The 13,919-nt window shown below is 51.8% G+C and overlaps 4 protein-coding genes across 4 annotated transcripts; 2 read left to right on the top strand and 2 right to left on the bottom strand.

The window, feature by feature from the left end:
• Positions 1 to 126: 126 nt before the first annotated feature.
• Positions 127 to 1,548, bottom strand: Z518_06695 (uncharacterized protein; the record flags this gene model as incomplete). Its single annotated transcript, XM_013414826.1, has 2 exons — positions 127 to 997; positions 1,052 to 1,548. 2 exons carry the CDS (start codon positions 1,546 to 1,548, stop codon positions 127 to 129), a joined length of 1,368 nt encoding a protein of 455 aa, XP_013270280.1.
• Positions 1,549 to 4,226: 2,678 nt separating this feature from the next.
• Positions 4,227 to 4,875, top strand: Z518_06694 (uncharacterized protein; the record flags this gene model as incomplete). The annotated part of the gene is made up of 3 exons (XM_013414825.1): positions 4,227 to 4,330; positions 4,388 to 4,625; positions 4,681 to 4,875. 3 exons carry the CDS (start codon positions 4,227 to 4,229, stop codon positions 4,873 to 4,875), a joined length of 537 nt encoding a protein of 178 aa, XP_013270279.1.
• A 1,581-nt stretch (positions 4,876 to 6,456) lies between these two features.
• Positions 6,457 to 8,107, bottom strand: Z518_06693 (uncharacterized protein; the record flags this gene model as incomplete). Its single annotated transcript, XM_013414824.1, has 3 exons — positions 6,457 to 6,904; positions 6,956 to 8,006; positions 8,059 to 8,107. The coding sequence occupies 3 exons, from the start codon at positions 8,105 to 8,107 to the stop codon at positions 6,457 to 6,459; spliced, it is 1,548 nt and encodes a 515-aa protein (XP_013270278.1).
• A 2,418-nt stretch (positions 8,108 to 10,525) lies between these two features.
• Z518_06692 (uncharacterized protein) lies at positions 10,526 to 13,223 on the top strand (the record flags this gene model as incomplete). The annotated part of the gene is made up of 2 exons (XM_013414823.1): positions 10,526 to 11,772; positions 11,828 to 13,223. The coding sequence occupies 2 exons, from the start codon at positions 10,526 to 10,528 to the stop codon at positions 13,221 to 13,223; spliced, it is 2,643 nt and encodes an 880-aa protein (XP_013270277.1).
• Positions 13,224 to 13,919: the final 696 nt, after the last annotated feature.

Raw genomic sequence — 13,919 nt, 5'->3', positions numbered from 1 at the left:
TGACCCGGGGCCTGAAAGACGAAGATCGACATGGTAAAATAGTATCGAAAGAACGGTGCGATACAATAACTTTTGGGGTGGCCGGACGCCCGAAATCGCGGAAAGCTGGAAGGTTGCAGAAACAACTCAACCTACCACGGTTTGCAAAGGATAGCCAGCATGACTGAAGTAATAGTCCGGATGCTTCGCATGAAGAGGGCAATTGCAGTTGGGCCCATGTGTAATCCAGTTGGTCGGTGCAAGACACGGAGGATAGGTATATGTGTGACCGTATGCCGGAAGCTGGTTGCGTTGCGCTGCATACGCCGAGGCGTTACCAGAATGATATGGCTGGCGACCATATGCTGGTCCCGTTGCTGTGTAAAGCCAAGTAGGAGTATAGTAGTCAGGTGTTGAAGGGTCACTGTGCGGCGCAGACGGCGGCGAGTATTCCGAAATATAGGGTCGTACCCAACGAGTATCGTACTGTGAACCTTGTTGATACTGAGGCGGAATAGGCCCCTCTGGAGACATGAGAGGCTGATGCTGAACGTTGTGAGTGCGGTGAACGTTGGTCTCGATAGGAGTTAGCTTGTGCATCTCCTTGACCTTGGCCAGCTGAGCTTTTTCTTCGTAGGCATGCCAATGCTCCACCCACATAAAGAAGCCTTCGTCTTCCTGGTACATCATTCCGTGAATTTCCCAGTTGAAGTCTGTGAGCCACTGAAGTTCCATCATGTTCAACTCATGCACAGGAATGCTGCTGACTTCTGCCCACGATCGATTTTGGAAAGTGTTGTCGTCCAGGAATTTGCTCCCAAGTAGTAGACAGGTGGTGAGCATACGGTAGACGGTGCCGGAGGACGAAGTCGACTGGCCGCGCTCAATGATTTGCTTCATCCGCGATGCCAAATAGAATAGTCCCAACATGATGGTGGAGCTGGGCAGACGAGTGGACGAGAGGATTTGAGAGACATATTTGCGAAACTGAGATGTTGGGGCTGATTCTGGAGTTACACTGTCACCCAGTTTAGGGTCATCCCACATCAATCTGCGGGAGGAAATCACTTACAGTTTTTGGGACATCTCAGCAACAAAGCTGGACATCAGATCCATGTCATAGTCCAAATGTTGCGCCACGCCTCCTGTGGGCTTGTCTTCCTTGGGTTTGGGTTCGGGATGTTGCTGAGCGTAGTGTGCCGGGAAATCGATCGCTTCACTGACGCGAATGGGAGGCAGAAGCGGTGCACCGACGGTCGGATATCCATATTGGGGACCTGCTTGAGCATATGGTGGAGGATACGGATATTCTTGAGAGGGTTGAGCATGTCCGAGCCGCGCTACTTGTCCTGACAGAGACTGTTGAGCAGTGTAGGCGGGTGGAGGTTGGTATCGGTCGTTATAGTCTCGTGACGAATGGGACCGACGGGAGTGAACGCCTTGCGAAGGATAAAACCCTTGCTCGGAAACCGCACTCATGGGTGTGAGATAGGCGGTCTGGTACTCTGGAGGAGTAGGTGGAAGTCGGGAATGTTGGCCATTTGGCCCCCAACCGTGATACGAAGGCATGCTCGACGGAAAGAATTTGGGAGCGGAGCAGAGCAGACTGCCGAAGCCTTAAGGATTTGTTAGATGTCAAGTAATCGTGTGATTTGGAACGAATGCTCTCACCGTCTGCTTTTCCCGCTCACTGCGGCAACGCCGGAGGCGTTGAAGCCGAAGCTTTAGGGCGTTTGCGAACTCCTTACTCACAAGTAGAGCATGGATGACAGTGAGGTCAGTGGAGTCAAACGTGAAAGATCGAACACACTGGCGGGGAGAGGAAGAGAGGATTCAGTTATCGATGTAAACAGAATCTTTGTCCCAGAATGAGGAGCCGACAAATGACAGGCTGTAAAATATGCGTCGCGGGTAATCGAAAGGTTGAGAGGACTGATGAGAGTATAATGGACAAGACTTAGTGAAAAGCTCGTCGAAATAGGAAGATGAGGTCGTGGTTGAGGTAAGAGTGCGGCGGTGTAAAGCAGAATCTTGGTCCGATGGCAGCCTGCATACGCGACAGAGTTAGGATGATGTGCTCCAAATCGAGATACCAGGAATGCTCGGGAGAGGTGGGAGATGCAGAAATCGAGCGGACCATGACATACCAGGTGGTATCACCCCAACGCGCACTGGGCTCTCAAAAGCAATCAACGTGCGCAGCACTTGTTAAAAAGGGACGGTTGCGCGTTTGTTGTTTTGGATGTGAGCAGGCGAAGGGTGTTGTGATGGAAGATTTGGAGGCCAAAAAGGCTGGCAACGCGCAAGAAAGAGGCAGGGTTCGGCGCAACTGAAGAACACAGCCGCTAGCCGGTAGCGAGAAGGCTCTGACCGGACTCGTGACGAGCAGGCGCAGGGCGTTTCGTCCGTTGGTCAGAAGAGGGAACCTCAAATTTGGCCACGGAGGGTGCCTGGTCGACGAAGAGATCGGTGGTTATGGCACTGTGGGCGAAGCAGGGCCAAAATCGGTAGCCTGGCGACAATGGTGCGGTGGGAAATTGTGGCAATCAAGCTGGCCGTAAGGAGTCGTCACCCCAAGAGGCAGACGTGGGCCCGGATCCGAAATTACCACCTGAGAGATCCTTCGGTTTGTGGCCGAGAATAGCAACGGTGGCCGGACCAACGGACAACAACGCTCGACGGCGAGGAGAGGAGGATGAATTGTGTATATCGTTGAGGTTGGAGGGAGAGGGAGGTTGGGAGGGGGAGGGATAAAGGATAGGAGGAGGGAGGAAAGGATGTGAGGGAAAAAAAAGATGAGGGAAAGATGATAGAAGTTGAAAAACCGGGAAAGGGAGGAGACGAGGAGACGGGGCAAGGATGAAAAACTCAGGCAGTGGCCAGGCGATGCAGAGGCAGAGCAGTCAGCGCAGCCCGTCAGTTCAGTCAAAGTCCATTTGAGACGCGAAAGGCGAAGGACGAGGGTGACAACGGGGACCGGGGAACAGGGAGAACAGGGAGCAGAACAAGCCAAAGAGGCCAAAAGGAAAAGCTCCTCACCGGCTCAACGGCTAATTGGCCTAAATCACCGTGGTGAGCGAATGGCAACTGGCGAACGAGTGGGTGCCGCCAACAGGCTGAATTGGGGAGGGCAGGACAATTGGTAGGATTTTTTGCTGGCACACTTGCAGAAAATTGAATGAGAACACCAACAATGTGTTATTTTACTCTAATCATCAGTCCGTCATTCATCAGTCTTTCTCATTTCATTATTCACTCACTCGTTGGCTTGTTCGCTTGATCTCCCTCGGCCCTCTGCAGATAATGCCCTACATTTCAGGCCTCGATCCAGCGGTGCAATATCCAACCAATCTGTGCGTATTGATTCCCTCCGGTCCGTCCGAATACCGCCTTGGCCACACCAGACTCTTTTTGCATGTTTTCAGTTGTGTTTCTGCGCCACTGTCTCGCCCCCTAAAACAGGCCAAACCTACTGGAACGCACGCAGGTCTCAATTTCCCCCATCTCGAACTTTGTTTCTGTCTCCATCGACTACTTGGGAGGGAGTACTTGATCAGGCTCAACAAACCTTGGTGCCCAATAGTCCTCTCTGAGACCTGCGTCTCGTGTCTTGACTCTTTTGAGTCGTTTTCTGTCGCTTTGCCACCCCTCCCTGATTCGACTCACCCTGACAGGTTCCCCCCTTTCTCTCATAGGGTTGCTTCCGTGGTGTGCGCCTTTTGCCAACGTGACTCCCCCGACGGCCGCTTTCATCACGGTGGCTAAAGTGCCAAAATTCAAAACCTGCAGCCTGTCTCCAGTCGATCTTTGCCGCCTGGGAATCGCTTTCTAGTTGATACTCGTATTGCTAATTCTCTCCCGTCTCACCACCCACCATCTCCCTAGTGTGCATACCAGGTTTGCGGCCCGGTTGCCAAGAGATCCTACAGTATCTTATATTGGAATACTTACTGTCCCTTGCTTCGAAGCGATGTCACTGAACCCATTCCCTTTGCCCATACCTGTATCACCTTCTCGTTACGGGAGTGACCTCTGCAGCCCCTCCTACATGAGACTGTCTAACAGCCTTTGTTGGATATTAAAGCTGGACATTTTTCTAGTCTAGGTGATCAATTGCTCGACCTCAACCAACATACGCTTACCAGCACCTCTATCTCGTCCAATCCCACCACTAGAAAAGGATCTGCGCACAGGATTCGCTAGTCTTCCGCTTACCGCAACCATCGTCTTCCATGTTTTTTGATATAATGACCGATATCCCGCCCGAGAAAGCCCCAAAATCGGGTTTCAATATTTACGGCTGTGCATCCGTGAGTCCGGTTAAGCTGACCATCGCGGCCGAGGAGCTGAGGTAGTTTTCTCCCTTCTCGGGCCTCAGAAACCGGTTGAACGCCTAGTACTCCATCAGCATTCCGTACAACTATATCAACTTGGATATGGGCGCCGGCGAGCCCAAAGCCGAGTGGTACGCGTCCATCAACCCGAACGGCCGTATGCCCGCCATCGTCCATGTCAAAGAGGACGGGACGTCCATGACCGTCTTCGACAGCGCCGCCTGTCTGCTCTATATTGCCAGCGAATTTGATAAGGAGCACAAGCTCTCGTACCCAGTCGGGACGCCCGAGTATTGGAAGCAGTTATCCTGGGTGGGTAATGGCTTGAACTCGCCTCCTTATCAATACTTGACATCTTCTCGCACAGCTCTCGTGGCAAGTCGCAGGCTACGGCCCCATGATGGGTCAAGCATGCTATTTCAATCGGTATGCAACCGAATCGGTGCCGTACGGAGCCTGGCGCTATACGTCTGAGTGTCGACGGCTCAACCACGTGTTGGACAAGCAGCTGCTAGGTCTTACCTCCGGCGCCCTGGTTTCAACGATTAAGCATACGGCCTAACTTTCGAACTTTTACAGTCCACCTCCCCTTTCATCGCGGGGGACCGATTGACGGTTGCCGACCTCGCAATCTTCATCTTCGCGCACTCTGCCAAGTGGTGCGGCATGGACATCAATGAGTATCCCCACGTCAAGGCGTGGCACGACCAGCCTTTCAAAAGGGATTGCAAGTTCCTGTACCCTACCAATTTTGCGACGAGGCCGTAACGAATGCCGATGCACAGGACCTTAACAAGATGATCCGAAAGTATGGGGGCCAGATGATGAAGGGGGCGACGGAGCGGTGGCAGGGTAAGGTTGTACCTATGCCATCCGACCACGCCAACTACTAAGTCGCCCCATGCTTTCTTCGTCTTTTTGGGGGGGAATGCTCTACCTATGATTTAGTGGACAACAGCAAATCTAAAGATCACTAGTTAGCGTATGCTAGTTGTTTAAGATAGCGTCCTTGTTTCCCCTTTTTGAACTTCGCTTTTAGAATTATTAGTAGCCTACCCTGAGATCTCTTGTTTTATGCTGCTCAACTTATCCTAGAGGTAAACTACCTGCGTCATCGACAGACAAGTGCTGACACACATACAGCCTTCTATCAAGGATAATGACCCAACCCTCGGACGTAGGGTCACAAGCGTTTCTGCAAATATGACGACATTATACAGTAGCACCGCTCACGTGCAAAGAATGGGAGATCCAGCTGAGTAATGGCCATGCCCTTCGGTCTTCGCGTAGGACGCGGATCACCTACCGCCGTTTTTATCCCACATGGCTTCGTCTCCTGGACTTGCTTGCTTCTCCGGAGCTCAGATCGTGCTGCCCAAAGAGAAACCCGATGTACCCCCTCACGCCTTCATTCAACCGCGGCACTGAAAACTATGCAAGACCCCCCCCACCCCCGGGGCGCACGAAAATTTCTACCTGGTCACAAAGCCCACGGGGACTTGGGGAAAGGAATGTGGGAGACTGCTTTATCCTGACCACTGGTATCGAAACATTGCCTCAGCCGACCCAATCACGGTCGCCATGGATTTCTCTCTCCACAACGCCGCCGAGGATCGGTTTATACTCATCCCAACCATCCAATGACAATCTAGACTTCTTCGTGTTGCATCGACTTCTCGGGTTCCACCGGCTCGAATCCGTTGATAATTTCTCAACGTCAAACCCTCCTTCATGCAGCCTGTCCGGAAACCGTACACCTTTTCGGAGCATAATGCCCTTCAGTTTCGTGGCGATTTTAATGTCTCCGTCCAGCAACCACCAGTGGAACCTGCTAATGGGGCATTTGCTCGCGTCACCGGTGCCGACAACGAGACAAATCTATCCCGCATCTCTGTGCTCCGCACTCACGCAATGCCGAATTATTCCTCCATCCGTAACCTGGTTGAGGTCTTAGCCATTGAAAAGGAATTCAAACCTCGACATGGATCATCGTCTGGTCTTCTCCACCGTCAGTTGTCATGAATGTAGGATGATATCTCGTGTGAAGAACATCGGGAACCCCCCACCAAGGATCACAGCCATCTAGTCAACAATCAACCTGTATCCAACGAGAGCATGACTCTGTTCTCGCAAGCCAGATGCCTCATTTCGGATACCATTCAACTGATGGCAGAAACTGCGCTCGAAGCCCATCCACCTGCTCGGTATGCCATTTTCCACGCCATAGGGCTTCTCGTGCTTTGGCTTCTTCAAATGATCGAAGACACTCCACGGGAAGTTCTTCCAGAATCGTCGACGGAATGGATGAGAGTCCAGTGTCTTCTTCATTGGGCCCCGTCTTGCCTAGCCATGACTCAGGGGCCGATTCGAGGCAAAGGTCGTGAATTCGGAAATTTCTGCCATAAACTGGATCCAGGTGAGGAAGTCTGGTCTTCTGTTCTAGCCCGTCGGCGTCGTCTTCATCGTCGACAACTTCCCACCGGGCATGCGTCGGCTGCATGTGGGCCGGCCAGTGCATGACATTTGTATGAATATCGTAGACGCCGTGGAGATTCTCCAGGCGGGCAGCTGTCAACATGGAGTTAAACCGACTGTGAAAACATGTTAGTCCATCCACCGTGCCTCATAAAGAACATTCATACCTGGCTTCTCTTGCATGCTCCAACATCCAATTGTCACTCGTCACGACAATCTTCCGTCTCTTCGCTTCTTGTGCTTTGGCATTGGGAAGGGGTATACTGGGTGCATTGGTGTGGTAGACTGCACTGGCGCCGTGCCACGCGACGTACTGGTTGCGATTGTAAGGCTCTCCAGGAGGAGGGAGACGATCCTCCGGAACAGCCAGCTCGCCCTCAACGTCTCCCCGCTCTCGTACCTTTCGTGTTTCGTAGTCGTCGACAACCTTTTTCCCACCGATGACAATTCTCGCCCCGAATTCTCGAAAGACGGACCGTGCAGTCACCACGCCGATCGCCCGACCTTTGTAGGAATGAGGGATCAAATCTCGCTCAATGAGATCCCGCTTTTCGTCATCATCAATGATGATCTTGTAGAGATTTCGGTGCTTCTGAAAGAAGAGGTACGAATCGCGGAAACCAATGCAACGGGCTGGTTCGGTCGAGAGCATGTAGAGTCGCTCACCTCGCCCAAGGATAGTGAACGTTCGTACTCGATACTCGCGTCCACCCAAAAGGTGGCCGTTTTTGTCGACTTTCTTTTCTCCTTCGGGATCCTCGGGTAGTTCGACTTCATCATTGACAATCTCCAATGGATTTCCGTCAACGTCGACAGGAGCATGCGCAGCCCTTGAAGCCCCTCCTCTATATTTCGCCCATCTTCCCCCTCGGTGACCACGGAATCCGCCCCGTCGCTTTGGAGTGGTAACCTCAGAAACCGCATCGTTGTTTTCGTCTTCCGAGGCTATAGCTATGCTGCGTTTCGGAGGTCGCCCCAGTCTTCGCCGCCGTGGAAGGAGGGATGTCTGTCGCCCGGGGCGTCGGGGAGTGGCAGAACGAGATGGTGGCTCGGAACCTCTCGAAGGAGTGGGGGGCTCATCTGCATCGTTGATATCTTCTTCTTCTTCTTCCTCATTTGTTCCGTCCTCCTCGTCTTCCTGCGGAGTAGCTTCTTCTGCGGGAGTGGCATCGGGCATTTCATCGTCTTCATTATCGGAGATGTTTGGAATTGGGGTCCCTGTTTGGGTCAGTAGTGGTGAAAGATGAAAAGTTGACGTGGGGGAGCTTACGCATGGAAGCAGTAGCAGCTTGTGCCGCCAGTCGTGGACGCCGGGCCATGTTCGTGGACTTATAAGAGAAAAACCACTGTCACTTCTGCACAACGAACTCCGAGTCTGAGGTTTTGCACCAAGGCTGGCAAAACACGCGCGGCTTGCGCGCAAAAAGGTTGTATCCCTGCAGGAGGTGCAGGCTTGGCGGTGGTCTGCTACGGAGAAGTTTTAAACATCTAAGGGTACTACGGCGAACCATTTAGCGACCTCTATTCCTCTTCTTGGATCCGTCAATTTTTTGACAGCCACAGCTCTTGTGGGATTGTTAGCAAAGAGGGGACCTCTCAGCGCGGACATGCAGTGTTATTCTATCGGTACACCATAACTTAACCACCCCATGTGGATTATATAAGATCACGAATTGGATAGACCGTGCCAATTGTTCAGCCTTACCATCGAGCCTGCTGTCGATCACTCTCGAGTGATACAACATGCACCGTCTTTCTATTCACGACTGTTCCACGATAGGTGGTCATCTGAACCTCAGCCATGGTCTAAATAGAAAGAGAAGTTATTGCCAGAAGACGGATTGGAGCGTTGCTCCCGACTATCCCGTCTTTACAACAGTGTCTCTAAGAAGAAAGTTTGGGCTTGAGGTTATCCATGGAATCAAGATGAGATAAAATGCCTCGTCAAAACAGCCAGAAAAACTTATCCTATGAAAGGGGGAATTTTCTAATGGGAACTTCTGGAGAGATGCGATAGGCTAACAGATAGCCGACACAAGCCCACGCTGTACCCAGCTGATCTGTTCTGGCCAGTCAAAGGTGGTACAAGTTACAGGGCATGGGTAGGCCTAAGCTGGATGGCGGGACTTCCGAGATGTTGCATGTGCTGGGAATTTTGGGCCCCTGTGCCCTGCCGGAAGTTCTACGCTGACCGAATCAGAAGCTGACTCCCGTCGAATGCCACATGCGATCTCACGGCTATTGCCTACAAGTACATGTAGTTGGCCGCGACTCGCGCATGATCCATGAGCCTTGCCTGACTCTGAGCCAGAGCCACCGCTGGTACTCAATAGTCCGCACAGGGCTCAACAAGTCTGTATACGGATATTCAGGTGACCCGGCGGGGTTTTCCTTCTTTTTTTCTAATCGTCTAGCCATTCAGAGCCCGGGATTGCAGGGGTGTTATTGGAAATGCAGCGCACCCGCGAAAAATTTCAAGCAGTGGGGGGAGAGGATGACGTTTGTCTGCTCGGCTTGTTTGGTGTTTGATACTCTTTTTCCTGACCGGGGGTGCAGGCGCTCCTTTTGGCACACGGGGAGTTGCGACTTCGCCGTAAGCCTGGTCCTTCGTCCCGGCTGAGCACGGTTGAGAGGTTCCCCTGCTGGCTTGAGATTTGTCGAGGGTTCTCTTGTTGTGCCCAGCATGGAGGAAAATCTGGCTCGTAACTGTAAGACTCGGAACTTGGGGTCGTTGAGTGGAGGGAGGGGTTCACGGAGGCTTTTTGGCGACGGGCTGCCGAGCTGTTAAAAGCTGTTGAAACCTGAAGGCCTACCGAAGGCCTACCGAAGGGCCTCTTCCAGTTGTCCACCACTGGCAGACTGTTCACGCCTATCTAAACTATCTGCTTTTTTTTTTTTTTAAAACATTTTTCCCTCTGATGAGTCTTTCTGCCTCGCCTTTCCCCCCCATCCTTCCCCCGTGAGTACCCAGGCAACCTTAGCCCGGCCGCCCAATTTCCCCAAGCCTTTCCTCGTTCTGCTACTCGATTATATCACTATCGCCTTCTTGCCCCATCGAGCTCGCTGTCGTTACCGATCACTTTGGAGCAGGTTGCCACTCTCCTTTCATCGGGATCCCTGCCCTCCATTAAAAACTCGAAACGACCCAACTCGTGCAATCCTTGCCGACCGACTCCCGAAAATCTCCAAATTCTGCACCACTTCCGCCAACCCCTCGAGCCCGCGCCCGGAAATCTCAGGGAGCCCTTCCCCTCCGCAGACGGGTGGATGCGGCGATATTAGGCCGGATTCGCGAAAAAGAAAGAGTTTTTTGGATTTTGAAGAGGAGGAACTTGCAGAGTGAACCGCCAACATGGCGCAGACTGGAGTCAACCCGCATGCAGCTGCAGACCTGTTAAGACAGGCCATGGCACAGAAGTACGTCCGATATTTTCCTTTTAGCAGAAGAAAAAGAATTTCGTGTTGAAAAGAGCTTCGAATGTTTTAGTCATGGATGGCGGGGCTTTACGTCTTGTGCAGCCTGGGTTCTAGGACTCATCATGGTGACTTTCATCTCGAGCAGTACAAGCTCAAGTCCCGTCCAATATCATGAGGCCTCTGGATAGAAGTCTTTCCATCTTGGTGCGAGAAGAAGCTGAAAGGGCATTGTGATGTATCGGCCGCTTGGGTTGGGCTTGGGCTTGGGCTTGGGCGTGGGCTGGGGAATACCTCTGTTTGCTTGTCGCGGACATTATTCCATGACCCTCACTGACCCACTGAATAGCAGTGCGAAACATGAAAACCGAGATGACCTCCATGATCAAATCGGATCAAATTCGCCGACGCCGTCGGGGGTCGAGACCCCTCGACCAGACCTCCACGACAAACGTTTGCCAGGTATAATGCACAGCTATTTTGGCCAGGTGGGTAGAGATCCTTCTCAAAGTACACCGTCACGGTCATCTCAAGCTGCCACGAGCGCTGAAGCAAATGAACAATCTGCACCTTTTTCTCTCCAACATGGAAAAGAAACGGAGAACCGCCGGGTGTCTTCTGCCTCGTTGGGGTCGATGGTGATGGTGGAACGGGAACAAGACTCCGTTTCTACACCACCGCCAGAAGGGCCTCATCCAGAGTCTTCGCAGTCGGCCACAGAGACTGACACCTCTCGATTGCCACCCACACCAATCTCGTCCGCCGCATCAGTGGTGCATCGGGATGGCGAGGTCGCCGAGAATGGCGGTTCCGTGATAGACGGTGGCATAGCCTCCATCACGCAGGCTTTGAGAAATTTTGTCCTTCCCAAGACTGCCTTCGGGATGAAAGAGCGCCGTCACCAGTCCCTACCTGTTTCTAGTGTTACCAAAAGCACCGTCTCTGCGGCGCACATTTCCAACCCCGCATCATCCACACACTCTTCGCGACCACAGAGCCCTCAATCTCCATCTCCAAGTTCTGCTAAGCCACCGTCGTCTCAAAATTTACAGGAAACAAATGAGCTAACTTCAGACGTGGCCGCTGGGCCGCGTGACAAGAGCACCCCGCCTCACACCCCTCGAGCCCTATCCCAAGAAGACCGACGGAACGATGCTCGGTCACCCCTGTCCAGCACCAGCACCACGGTCGGCGACGTGAGCGCCGAAACTGAAAAACAACAGTTATCCAAGGATCAAATACCCACGAATACACCTCGAGGCAAGCTTTCCATCAAGATTGCCGAAGGACGCAACCTGAAGCCTTCATATGATCCTTATGTTGTCTGTCAGTTCGAATGGAACGAGTATGTTTCCAAGGGACCGAGACAGGACAAAATGGACGTGGATGAGGATGACCGGAAAGGACCAGTGGCGGCATTACAATCCATCCCCATTCGGAGAACTGACAGTGACATGGGCAAGCCGATGGCTATTCCCATGCGGAGTCGCCAAAGCAGTACGAATGGCGCCAGTGAGGATCGGGGACTCACGAAAGTGACCGATCCTCAATGGAATCACGAAGCCATGTTGTGAGTCGACCTTTGTGTCCCCGCTCGGTGGTCGTCTTTGCTGACCCTATCGAAGTGATGTCATCAGCCAACAGTCCGAACTCGACGTCACCGTCTATGATCGTCATTCTGAATCATTCCTGGGCCATGTCCGGCTGTGCTTGAATCTCACAGAACAGCATCCGACCTTGGAGGGCTTCTTCAAACTCGAGCCGCGGAGCGTGGAGGACCATGACATTTCCGGCGAAATTCATATCCGGTTGCATTTCTCCAAAGTAGACAAGAAGCACTTTGGGCCCAATGATTTCCAGATCCTCAAATTGATCGGCAAGGGAACCTTCGGTCAAGTTTATCAAGTCCGGAAGAAAGACACTCAGCGGATCTACGCCATGAAAGTTCTATCAAAGAAGGTGATTATTCAGAAAAAGGAGATTCAGCACACCATTGGAGAGCGAAATATTCTGGTCCGGACGGCGACGACGGAGTCGCCCTTTATAGTGGGACTCAAGTTCTCATTCCAGACCCCGACGGATCTTTACTTGGTAACAGATTTCATGTCCGGAGGCGAACTGTTCTGGCATCTTCAAAAAGAAGGCAGATTTAAGGAAGACCGGGCCAAATTCTACATTGCCGAACTCATCCTGGCACTGAAACACCTTCATGACCACAACATCGTCTACCGAGATCTCAAGCCCGAGAATATCCTGCTGGATGCCAATGGCCATATTGCGTTGTGTGATTTTGGTTTGTCGAAAGCCAATTTGACTCAAGATGACACAACCAACACCTTCTGTGGCACCACGGAATATCTAGCTCCTGAGGTCCTCCTCGATGAGCAAGGTTACACCAAGATGGTCGACTTCTGGTCACTGGGTGTCTTGGTGTTTGAGATGTGCTGTGGCTGGAGTCCATTCTATGCGGAAGACACCCAACAAATGTACAAAAATATTGCATTCGGCAAGGTGCGCTTCCCGAGAGATGCGCTGAGCACCGAGGGTCGGAATTTTGTCAAAGGACTACTGAACCGCAACCCCAAGCATCGACTAGGTGCCAACGGTGATGCGGACGAGTTGATTCATCACCCCTTCTTCGCCGATATCGACTGGGATGCTCTCGGCAAGAAAAACCTCGTTCCTCCATTCAAACCCAAGCTGTCCTCCGTGGCCGACACGTCTAATTTTGATCCGGAATTTACCAATGCTCTCAACACCTCATCTTCCTTAAACGCTCGAGCGGCCGCATTGGCTGCTGGTGCGGCTCCCGCCTCAACCCCCCTATCACCTACCATGCAGAACGCCTTCCAAGGCTTCACCTTCGTCGACGAAAGCACAATGGAAGAACGTTTCGGCGGGTCCCGAGACGCCGAGGACGATCGAGCCGACGAAAGCCATCTCTCTCGATCACGAACCCAAGAACACCGGATGAGTGGTGTACAACGCACGGGTGACGATGGATTCTTCTTTGAGGAGTGAGCCCAGAAAAAGAAGGTCAGAAACAAAAATGCAAATAAATCCGAATGACTGAAACGAAACGAGACGAATTTGTTTTTGTTCTTTTGTTCTGGGATTCGAACAGAGAACTTTATCGTATCCCAACCCCGCCAAAAAAAAAATCTCACGCACAGCTGCGTGTTGGATCTGTTGATAATACCTTATTATACTTTGTCATACCCATACCCATATTCATACCATATCATATCACATCTCCTTCTCCGCCTCACCTACAAATGGAGAAGAGCCTCAATACGTTATTATTATTTTTCCTAATCATGCCCAATGTCCATATGAGAAGGGGGATGCGTTGTGGCGGGGCGATCACGACCATTGAAATCAACTGACGAGAGGACAGGGTAAGAACAGGACAGGACAGGACAGGACATGGCGGGAAGGCTAGCTGACAGTTAGTTTTTGACCTTTTCAAATATCCACAAAAGCAAAGTTTTCAATTTTCAATGGAAGGTTTTCACCACACAGATATCGTTCCTGCGTTTTGCCTCCTTTTTCAATTCGATAAGGCAATGGTTGGATGCCAGTGACGCTTCTCTTTTTCTTTTCTTTTTTTGTGTTGGACATTTCGTTATAGCAAAGATGGGAGGATGGCTATTCACCATATCAGTCATGTCGGAACCACAGTTACGCTACTTGTATGGGTGACTGATATCAATGTGA

The sequence above is a fragment of the Rhinocladiella mackenziei genome (assembly GCF_000835555.1).
Source record: "Rhinocladiella mackenziei CBS 650.93 unplaced genomic scaffold supercont1.5, whole genome shotgun sequence".
In the NCBI taxonomy this organism is placed as follows: domain Eukaryota; kingdom Fungi; phylum Ascomycota; class Eurotiomycetes; order Chaetothyriales; family Herpotrichiellaceae; genus Rhinocladiella; species Rhinocladiella mackenziei.
Note: the sequence above shows the minus strand (reverse complement) of the source record. Positions and strands in the feature narration are given on the sequence as shown.